This window comes from Chironomus tepperi, unplaced genomic scaffold (genome assembly GCF_022539635.2).
Source record: "Chironomus tepperi strain 1889 unplaced genomic scaffold, CSIRO-AGI_Ctep_v1 contig_85, whole genome shotgun sequence".
Lineage (NCBI taxonomy): Eukaryota > Metazoa > Arthropoda > Insecta > Diptera > Chironomidae > Chironomus > Chironomus tepperi.
In genome coordinates, this window is record NW_027226207.1 from 8,834,955 (window position 1) to 8,846,746 (window position 11,792).

General features: G+C 30.2%; 1 protein-coding gene across 1 annotated transcript; it reads right to left on the minus strand.

The window, feature by feature from the left end:
• Positions 1 to 8: 8 nt before the first annotated feature.
• fray (oxidative stress responsive kinase frayed) lies at positions 9 to 8,393 on the minus strand. The gene is made up of 5 exons (XM_070634124.1): positions 8,090 to 8,393; positions 7,058 to 7,798; positions 5,097 to 5,142; positions 4,209 to 4,331; positions 9 to 3,826 (listed from the first exon to the last, which is right to left on the minus strand). Exons 2-5 carry the CDS (start codon positions 7,721 to 7,723, stop codon positions 3,072 to 3,074), a joined length of 1,590 nt encoding a protein of 529 aa, XP_070490225.1. The 5' UTR covers positions 7,724 to 7,798; positions 8,090 to 8,393; the 3' UTR covers positions 9 to 3,071.
• Between the last annotated feature and the right edge of the window lie 3,399 nt (positions 8,394 to 11,792).

Consider the following 11,792-nt stretch of genomic DNA (forward strand, 5'->3'; position numbering starts at 1 on the left):
AAATCAAATTCTCATAGTAGCAGCATTAAGATAAGAGCTTTTTATTTCTCGTTGATGCTATTTTTTTTTCCTCATCGACTGTGTTAAAGACAATTTTCATCATCATTCTGTGGCGCGTCTATTAATTATTTAAAAAATTCATTTTTTTTATGATACAGTGAATTTAACAATCAATTGAAAAATATAAAACCCATTCTACATATAAATCTAAATTAATTGAATGTTGCTTAAGTAAATCACGTGAATTTAATTTTTTTCAATTCTATTTTTTTTTTTTTATTACTTTTTGATGTAAATTTCAGTTTGTTTTCATCTCTCGTTTGTTATTCTTCTTGTTAGCGGAATTATTGTAAGGATAATGGAGTTGTTGGGCATTTTGTTTGACTATCTTGATCTTTAAACTTGTAACTGGGTGTGTATTTATTCAACTGGATGGTAAAGTTGAATAATTTGTTTGAAAATTTATGAAATTACAGTTATACTGTCAATAATCAATATAATACTTTATAAGCTATCAAACTATAACACTTTGTTCAGGTTTCTTGACATATGTTTTGTCAACTGGATGTTCGTTTGTTCATCTGGATCTTGAGCAAATGGTTTAAGATAATTTTCTCAAAATTTCATATAATTTGTCATTAAAATGACTGCTTATTTGATTTGTTACTTCCTTAGTTATCAAACTATCAATTTTATTGACTTTTTAAACCTTAACAAGCCACAAAACTATTTAAAATCCCTTCAAAAGCATTTTAATTCAGGGTAAAAAACTATGACAATCAAATTACATAGCTTCAATCCCTTTCAAAATTCAAATCTAAAAATGCCGTTAAATTTTAAAATCCATTATCCTTGACAAAAATTGCGCCTCAAGTCGCCCGCATAAAATGTAACAGCGATTTTACTATTTTTATGTCTCTTGTAAATTAATATGAGCTAGATAGAGTTGCTGTTCACTTTTTTTCATACTAATAATATAGCATTCAAAAATTATTTTATGCACTATAAAATTAAATAAAACTTGTGACTTTTTTTTTTTGTTTATTATTACATATTATAATTATATTACTGTTGTTGTTTTTTCATTTTTAAATTTGTGGAATTGAAGCAAAAAAAAAATAAGGGAAATAAAATACATATTAACTAGCTAATAAATTGATTAAAAATTATTATATTCCTTCCTATTAGGAATTTTTAAACAACCTAAATAAAAATCATCAATTATACATTATAATATTCGTACATATGCGCTAATTTTGTCTCTTCCACATACTTCCTCTTCTTATTCGCCTATATCTTTAATGCACGCGAATTTTATTTTTATAAAAAAAATAAACCGAACAAAAATAACAAAATAATATGTGTATGGGCTTGTTTTTCTTTTCATTAAAAGCATGAATATTGTTTGCAACATTGAATGTGAATCATTAGAAATAAAGTATACGGAAAGGAACTTAATTAATTTTCAAGTCAAGAATAATTTTTGTTGATGTGTCTTGCATGGCAGAATAAACTTAATTTGGATATTGTAAGGTCCTACGCTTTATGTTTGAACATTTTCACATGCTATTTTTGGACACTGCCTCATGATTCATTATTCATATTTATGGAGTAATGAGAATTGACAATATATGTTCTCTTTTTTGGACTAAAAAGAGGGTCTGTCTGTTAAAATAATTTAATTTTTGATACTTAAATATTAAGCATAGACGATTAAGTTCAATACTCTAACAGGCAAATTGAAGGATCTACTCAAGAATGTTAGTTGAGCATGCTCACGAGCTTTATTCTACTATTTGCCTGCTGGGGATACATTTAGCTATAATTTACTGTATTTTACTATCTGTACGGCTAGCAAAGTAGGTAAGTAACTGGTTTGGACTTAAATGTCAAAGAATAGCATGTGAAAATTAATACCGGATTTTAAAAATTTGAATTGTTGATTTTTAGACAACTTGAATACCATTCAAATGCTAAAATAAAGACAAAACCTTACAATTCCATAAAAATATGCTCAGAAACCTTTCAAATGTAGAAATTTCTTCGATAAAATCCATACAATTTCTTGAAAAATTACATTAGAACCTTATAAAGGCAACAAAAACCATACAATTCCCAGTTTTTTGAGACAGTTCAAGAACTATAATTATTTTTTAATTAAATTAAACCAGAGCTCGAGATTGACTTAAAGATGCTTATGGAGCTGAGTTGACACAAGTCAGTTTCGGCATACAAAACCCGAGTAGACTTCAAGCTCTGAATTAAAAACTCAAATCTAGTAGATATCTTGTACATCAACTTGACTATTGACCATAGCCGCCTTTTCGCTGCTTGATCTTGTAGATCAACATTTCAAAAAATCTTATGCTAATATATGCCACACCAAAAAAATCAAGAATTCAAGATAAAATCGCGGAACTTCCCCATGTAAAATTAGGAATTTCCAAAAAAAAATGTGAATAACCAGTATTCTCTAAACATTCACAGAACGAATTACAAAATTCTCCTATTGTTATTTAACAATTCCCATCTCTCTAGGCTATTAATGAAATGCACACATTGAATAGGGAAATCTAATCCCATCCACAATATGACGAAAAACAAGCCCACGTGATTTAGAAGAAAATATAAAAATAATTTGCAAAAATATTAAGAAGATTAAAAAATATGTCGTCACTATGTCATCATCGCATCGCGAGCGCAGCGTACATCCAATAAATTAAAAAAAAAAAAGGTTTTTAGAATAGAGTTAAAGTGTAAAGCATACTAAGTATTATAGATTTTTTTTTTGTTTTACTTCATATCGAAGACAATAAGAAATACCGTAAGTGAATTATAGTAAGTAGTAAGGATAGAGCAGTTAGGATCAAGGTTGATCAATTGATTGAAAAATAACTTCATTCATTACATATTTTTTTTTACACTATTTGATTAATTGAACAATAAAAATAAAAATAAATTGTAATATAATTAATCATTTCAATAAATTTGCATTGGCTCATTCCCCGCATAATTTTCGGTTCACACTCACACACACACAGACATAATTAAAAATAATAAAAAAAGGAATCTTAATCAGTTATTGATATTTGCGCAAATCCAATTAGTGACTTCTCATCCGGCACTTCACCCATACTGCTACACAATTGAAATGTTACAGTTTTTAACGTATTTCGTTGATCGATGAGCTTTTGTAAATTTGACGTCATTATAATCATGTCATTATTGTCAACAAGTCCGGCACCAACAAGTTCAGATGCTATACCATCTGCTGTATCTTTGCCAACAATAAATTCAAATCGTATATCATTTAATTCACGATTTGCATTTCTCATTCTTAGCACCAAATTCACAACACGAAATTCATCTTCCGTAACAGTCAATTTGTTAGCAACATCTAATGTGGCTGTTGGATCTGTTGCTGTTGTTGTTGATGGATCCGAATCATCATGCTCATCGTCTGACGAATCAGCATGTTCAATTTGATTTAATGGCTTCGGTTTGCCTTCTTCCTCAGAATCAGACGAGTCCTTGCCATTGTCTTCTTCCTCACTCGACCACACCCAATCGCCACTTGTCGTACGATGTAATCGTCCCGATGCACCCGGTTGACGTTTTGAAGCCTTATTTACTCTCGTTTTCATTGATGGACCGGTCGGCAATAGCGTTGATGTTAAATATTTTTTATCTTTTGTCTTCTTAAAGAATGGATTCTTAAGCAATTCACTAGCTGTTGGACGCTTTGCTGGATCCTTTTGTAGGCACTCCATTATCATTTTTCTAAATGTCTTTCCATATGCTTTATATTGATCTTTGTCTTCAGCTCCTTTATTTGTGAATGGAATATTGGGAATTAATTTCTAGCAATTTTTGGAGATTGAGTTTGAGTTAGGGAGTGTATCCAGAAGTGATTTACAATTTCTTTAAGTCTTTAGAAATTAAAAATGTCAGGAAGCCTTATAATTCCTCAAAATTGTATTGGAACCATCCAAATGCTTACAAAATCAGATTAAAAATCATACAAAATCTAATAAAATCGTTGTAAAAACCCTTCAATTTCCTTTTGTCAACAGAAAACCTCACAAATGTTTTTTTCATCAATTTTCAAGTTTTTCTAGATTTCCCGACTATAACCGACCTTCCCAAACTCCCATCCTCTAGATACACTTCCTCAAAACTCACTCATAACATAAACAAACGTAATTTACCGGTATCTAAGTTCGGTGGGTCATTTTGTAAGGTGAGCAGAAGTACCTTCATTGGTGGATATTTATGATATGGAGCAGTTCCACTGGCCATTTCAATCGCCGTTATTCCAAAACTCCAAATATCTTTACATAATAAATAAATCAAATCAAATAATTTTAATTAAATTAAAAAAATTTTCTCTTCTTTCCAGTGATTGTGAAGAGCAAATTTACTCATTGATTTTTTGAAATCGCTTTTTCCGTTGAGTTCAGAAAATCACGATTTTTTGAAATCTTACGTAAATCTTTACGTACGATTTTAAATACGTAAGCGAAATCATACGTAGTGATTTCGGCTACGTAAATATTAATTGCATACATTCTTTGATTATTATTATTTTTTTCAAAGTAATTAAATAATATCAAACATAATGTTAGGTATTTTATTTGAATGATAATTTTTAAGAAGATGGACATCTATTAAATGTCTCTTTAAATTTGATATATTTTTTTTTATCAAATTTTTTATTGCAATTTAAGCCCTGTGACTTATTTTCACTTTCATCATATATATAATGGAATGTAAACAATTTATCAGTTTCAGAAATATACGATTTCATTATTTTATTGATATAAAATAATAATAATCAAAGAATGTAAGCAATTAATATTTACGTAGCCGAAATCACTACGTATGATTTTGCTTACGTATTTAAAATCGTACGTAAAGATTTACGTAAGATTTCAAAAAATCGTGATTTTCTGAACTCAACGGAAAAAGCGATTTCAAAAAATCAATGAGTAAATTTGCTCTTCACAATCACTGCTTCTTTCGCATCATCGCATAAAGTGAAAATTTGTGCATATATGTGATTTAATTAAATTTATTATTAGATTGTGTAAGCTTACCGGCCTTGAAATCATAGCCATGATCTTGCTCCATCACCTCAGGCGCCTGTTGATATACATATGAGACATATATGAGTCATTTATTTAATTCATTAGCATATCTATTTTATTACACAGTACTTCTTTTCATAGTCGAAATAAAAATATTTAAAGAATGTGAGGAACTAAGTTGGGGGATGTGAAAATTGAGGTGAAGTGGATAGAGCGCATGGTAATATTGGGGAGCTTATATGCAGCTTTGGCAGCTCGAAGCTGACTCGAATTTTGTATGGAAAAGTCGATTCCATTCAAAATTCAAGTCCACTTTGAGTCCGGCGAGGAACTAAGAAGGCTACTTATGATCTACAGACAATTTAAAGCACGTCCCAGCATTACAAACTCAATTTGCAAGTCCCAAACGATCGAATTTACTAAATCACCCAAATTCCAACCTAACAGCTGTTTCCGGCCTATAATTGACTCTCAATATTCATATATAATTACATGCTTACATTCAAAGTGCGTCATCAAGTACATCAATCCTTAATTATCGTAAATACAAAGTATTTCACTAAATTCGCCATGAAAAAATATATAAAAACTCAACACGTAATTGAGTGTGTGATATACTGGTAAATAGGCATAAATTACAGACAGCACATTTTACACATGACCTAAATTTACAACTAGACCAACAACAAAAAATTTTAGCCTTTAAAAAGCATTTTTTTAACACCCATTTTCGCCTAAATGTGAAATTTCTATAGCAAATATGTCCGTAATATTATGTAAATGCGGTGAAAAAAAATCCATAGATTCTTATCATCAAGCTCAGCAGCTTACTTCCATCAGAGTGAAAAATTGATTATTTCTTTTAGACGAGCATTTTTTTTATGGATTATTTTTGGCTTCTGTAAATCGAAAAAATATAAAAATTTGCTATGAAAATATACACGGAAATTTATAATTTAATTGCGCGATCATTTAGAGCATTTTAACATCTATGAAGAGCGTATGTGCTGAGTATGAAGTGGTTTTATGGTCTATAAATGTCTAGTGGTCTGTCATGATTATTGGACATAAAGAATAGGACTTAGTAACTAGGTTTTGAGAGTATAGAATGAATCTGGATGACTTGAGCTACAATACATTGGGTAGCTAAGAGTACAATTTGCAAGATTTGACTCTACTGAGCATGTTGAACTGATCAAATCAACAAAAATTGAGCGAAAATAATCAGAAATAGCTGAAATTGTCAAGTCTATGTGAAAAGTACTAATTAAATTCACCAGAAAAATGCTATTTCAACATCAAAACCCTACAAATTTTTGAAATTTACAAATCATTTGTATGGTTTTGAAGCACATAAATGCAATTTTGACGCGATTTTAGTATAATTTATAAGGTTCTTAAGTTTAAATTTTACAAAACCGTTAAATATTTGAATGTTTCAATGTCGTTGAATATTTGAATCTTACAAAATCGTTAAATATTTGAATTTTACAAAACTGTTAAACATTTGAACTTCAAAATGCCGTTATAATTCCTCAACCCTTTCCTTCCTTAATATGCTACAAAACTCAGTCATATCATTCAACTAATCCACTAATCCAAACTAAAATGCGCCAATATCCCCAATAACCCTTCCACCTCAATGCCTACAATATGTCATTACATGGACTATAGCACTATAATATTAAATATATTAATGAAACGTGAAAAGTTAGTGGACTCATTCAAAAATATATATACATGCTAACAGAAAAGATTATGGATGATCATTATGGATATTACGCGTGTGAGGCATATAACTAAAACGAACTAAAGGTAAGGAAATAATAGAAATAATAATAATAAAGAAGAATACACAGTAAGGTGCGAATTCTTACGAAATAAAGAAGAAACAAGAAAAGAACAAAAAAAAAAGAGTCGACTATGAAAAGGCACTAGATGGAATACAATATAAAGAATAAGCTTGTTACCATCCAACAAGGTGTTCCAACGAATGTATGTCGAACTTTTTGACGCGACATATCACGGCCAGTTGCAAGCCATGCCGATACACCAAAATCAGCAATTTGTACAGTGCCATCATCGCCAAGTAATATGTTGCCTGCCTTTATATCACGATGAATTTGTCCATTACTGTGAAAATATTCAAGACCTTTAAGGACTTCTTTAAGAACGGTTGCGATTGTTGCTTCATCAAATACACCGTGACGACAATCAGACTTTCTCATACGATGCTTAATTATATCAAGAAGACTTCCACCTTCTAATAGACGTAATATAAGCCATAATTCTTCACCAACAACAAAACTTGTGTGATATGTTACTACATTTTCATGATTGCAACTACTCATTGCTTGAATTTCTTTTAATAATTCATCCATTGACGTATTCCATTTCTCTAAATTAATTCGTTTAATGGCACATTTCTCATTTCGTGGCTTACAATATGCACTATGTACAATTGCTGTTGCACCGACACCAATCACATCACCCAATTCATAATCATTCATTGAACTTGGCCATGCTATTTGTTGTGGTTGTTGTGGACTGGATGCTTCATTTAGCGTTGCTGTTGAGCTATTTGATGGAATTTGACTACTGGATGGTACACGAGCTGGCGGCGATGATGTTGACATTTTATATTCCCCTTATTTAATTTACTTTTTTTTTTCACACTTAAATTCTTTACTTTTTTTTTTCTTATTTCTTATCTGAAGTAAAATAAAAATTTTTTTATTCTTTTTTTTTGTGTGTTTTTCTTCTTATTTAAAATATTTTTTTTTTTTTGTATGTGGCAAATTTTTCGTTCTAACCGAGAGATGGGCTGGTTATTTGTAAAGTAATTGTAGAATGTACAGAGAATAACTTGATTGTGACAATTAATTTTTCTAAAATTAATTAATGTATGTCGAAATAGAATTTTTTTTATTGCACTTAATTGATCACAAATTTTTTCAGCAATTCGACAAAATATTCACGTTGATTTATGTCCATACACTCACCTTAGTCGATTATTGACGATGTAACTATGTCGTTAGATTGTGTAAAATCTTAAAAACACGCAAAAATGATGAAATAAAATTTAAAAATTTTTTTTTTTAAGCAAAATCACTTTTTTCTATATTTTTATCGATTATTTGCCAATGATGTGACGCAATCTTTTTGTCTGTTGATATTGCGATGAATTATCTTTACTGTCTTAATTAGATTAACACATTAAGAATGTTGAATTAATGCGATATTACGCGATAATTTAATATTTTTGTGAAATTATTAACACGGAAATTTTTTTACACACGAACAAAATTTTTGAATGTTTCCTTTGATTGAGAACACTTCAACAGCTTACGTAAATCAACCGTTTTGACGTAACGAATAAATTCAAATATTTATTGTAACGGTCTTTTTTCTTCATAAAATTCTTTATTTCATAATATTTCGCTAATTAAATCATTTGATAACATAATTATTTTAATCAAAAGTCAATAATTAAATAATTAAATTCATGAGAAGATGAACACTTGCAGACATCAGCAATAATATTCGTTATTTATGACGAACATTCGCAATTTTCTTATTTAATTAATTATTTATCAACCGTTCACACATGTCAAGTATGTTTCAATATTATTTTTACTACTTTCTCTTCCGTCACACGGTTCAAATATGAATATTTTAATGATGATTTAAAGATATTTTTAGAGCGAGATTTTTTTCGAATATTTTGGAAAACAGATGCATGTTTACTGTGTATTGCTGTGCTTTGCTGGATGATGATGAAGTTACGATGTGCAAATTGAAATATCTAGCGATTAATAAGTAAGTACATGGATTTATGATTTATGGGCGCAATTAACGATTTGAAGTGTTCATTCGTTTTTGGCGCATTTTTAACAAAAGGGATCTTAATAATATACATTGATCGACTGGATGACTGGGCAAGGAACGAGATCTCGGCATCCAGACTTCGTAAACTCATCTCCATGCACGTTAATTAATGAATTTTTATTTCATAAACAAAAGAAAAACATGTTGAAAGCGTCGCTTAAAACAAGTTTAAATATTTAGCAACCGTTAAAATTTAAATTCTACAAAACCGTTATTTGGTGAATATCCTTTAACGTTTATAAGTCGAGTTCTTTTGTAATTCTTTGATCAAACTGAATGAAACTAACCTAAAAATACTACCAATTTCTTAGTATCTTCAATTAAATTTAATTTCAATTCACAATTGAGTTATTGCTTTGAGAAAAAGGATTGCATAATTGAACACAAACCAGCTTTATGAATAAGTCCAATTTAATTTCTTTTTCATATTTATTTATATATCCCAAGTAATAGCATCCAAGAAATTGAAAGTTATCCATCAACTATTATTCACAGTAGATTCATACACATATGAATCTATGTACAGGCACAGCATAGCACTAGAGTGCACAAATGAACTGTGAGGAAATTGAAAATGATATTATTGAGAAAATTGAGAATTAGGTCATAATACGATATGGAAAAACCAGATATAGTGATTATTACAGAAATGAAAACATCAGGCAGCCTCAATTGCAATTTCATAAAATGCACATCAATTTGAGATGAATTCAAATGTAATTTGATACAAGAAAATATAAACGGAGACGACTATTTTCTTAATCTATACAGTAAAAAGCTCATTCAAGACGATAATCTACTTGATTTGTAATGAATTACCAAAGGAGATGAAGGAAGAGCAGCGGAGATGTTATACTAACTCCCACTGTGGTAGTTTGTTTCGGAGTGTAGGAAGTTGCTTTGTGGATGATACGGATAGAGCGCAGGATAGTAAATTGGATGATTTTGTGCATAATTTAGAGCTTTACAAAATGATTAAACGTATTTTTCAAGGTTTGAAATTTTGAGAAACCACGTGTCTCACTTCAAAAAGTTTTTCGTCAATTAAAACCAATTGAAGCGGGTTTTTGGAGCTAAAATCGTCTATTAATGTTCAAAAAGATGGCAAAAATTAAGTAACAACAATAATTGTACATAATTGTTGGATATTTTGATAAAAATACAGAAATTTTGAAAATTTCCTCACTTCGAAAGAAGTTTTTTGATTTTTATACAATTTAGGAAGTTTTATGTCCAAAGATTTGTAAAACATAGTGGAAAAAAGTGGCAAGAGTGGGTTTCTACCTAATGAGAACGAATTCTGACTAAAACTAATTGAATTTGAAGAAAAAACCTCAAAACAGGACAAAATGCCGCCAAAAAAGCACGTGCTCATCTCCGAAATTCCCGTTTACACGAAAAATAAGTAAAAGTTGCACGCTGGAAATTAATGTTAATTTATTAAACAACTTTAAGAATAATTTTCATTTTATGCAATTTTTATATATTCAACAAGAACACTAGAAGCGCCTTAATGAATATGCACAATTAATTTTTCATTAAAATTAATTTCCTTTAACTTTTTTTTTTTTCTATTCCACCATCACAAGACGGTAATAATTACTTCACAAAAGGCTGAATAGTTGATGATGATTATGCTTCATTTTCATGGATATAGCTTTAAATAATATAATTTAATTTTATTTACGTAATTTTATATCCTTTCATGTTACAAAAATAATATCCTTTTATATCCTTATTGACACTTAATTTACTCCCCCCAAACTTGCATATTGGATATACATAAAATGTGTATGCACATATTTTTCGGGTATGGTACAATTTAAATATTCCATGCATAATTTTTTGGGATGTTAAGGTATGGGGGTAGAGGTAGATACTGATATATACATACTTATTCATGTATTAATATGTACATTACAGTTCCAATAGGCAGCCAATTATTGACAAATTGATAATCCATAAAATATGCAATAAACTCTGACCTTTACACCGAATGTGTGTTTTGGTCGTTAAAAGTAATTTATAGATTGCCATTTAATTGTGTTACCCTGATTCATTTAATAGACTTTATAATGCCTGTGAATGCATCCTCGATATGTGACAACACTTAATTTCATTTCCCATTCTCTCTCTCTCCATCCATGGACGGATGGTTGGGTTTGGTTGCTGGAAAATGCAATGTGTGTGTACGGACCGAACTTCCACCTCCTCCACATATTCACTTTTGTCCTTTATACTCAAGTGTCATATAGGAATGGGGTATCCACATAATCGAGTTGGGCCGTTGTAAAGCACAGCAAGAAGGGGAGAAAATGAAAATTTTAATAGGTCAAAATATGTATGGCTGTATGTAAAGCCTCTCATACTCACTCTCACAGGCTCTCTTTTTTTCAAAAAAAAGTGTGAATTGCATTTTGCTGTATGATGTAATCAGTACAGAATCTTCAAGTACTTTTACACATATTGTGCCTGCATACTTACATTGACACTTTATAGTCCCTTTGATGCACATATTCACACTCCAATGCGTGGATGAGAGTCAGTAATTGAAGCTACAAAAGGGACATGTAATACAACAGCAGCAAATTCCTTTTCATGTTTCGAAGGTTGATAAACTTGACGCCAGTCATCCTTTTGATTCTCAAAAAAAAAGGAGGAAAGAGAATAAAAAAAAAAAAATTGCAATAAGGAAACATTTTCGCGAGACATGTGAGGAAGTAAAAATGTAAAGTAAATGTTCGGCTATTGCTGTGCATGTAATTGTACACGATATGCGCATGTAACACGAACATGACTTTACATTCGTGTAATTCC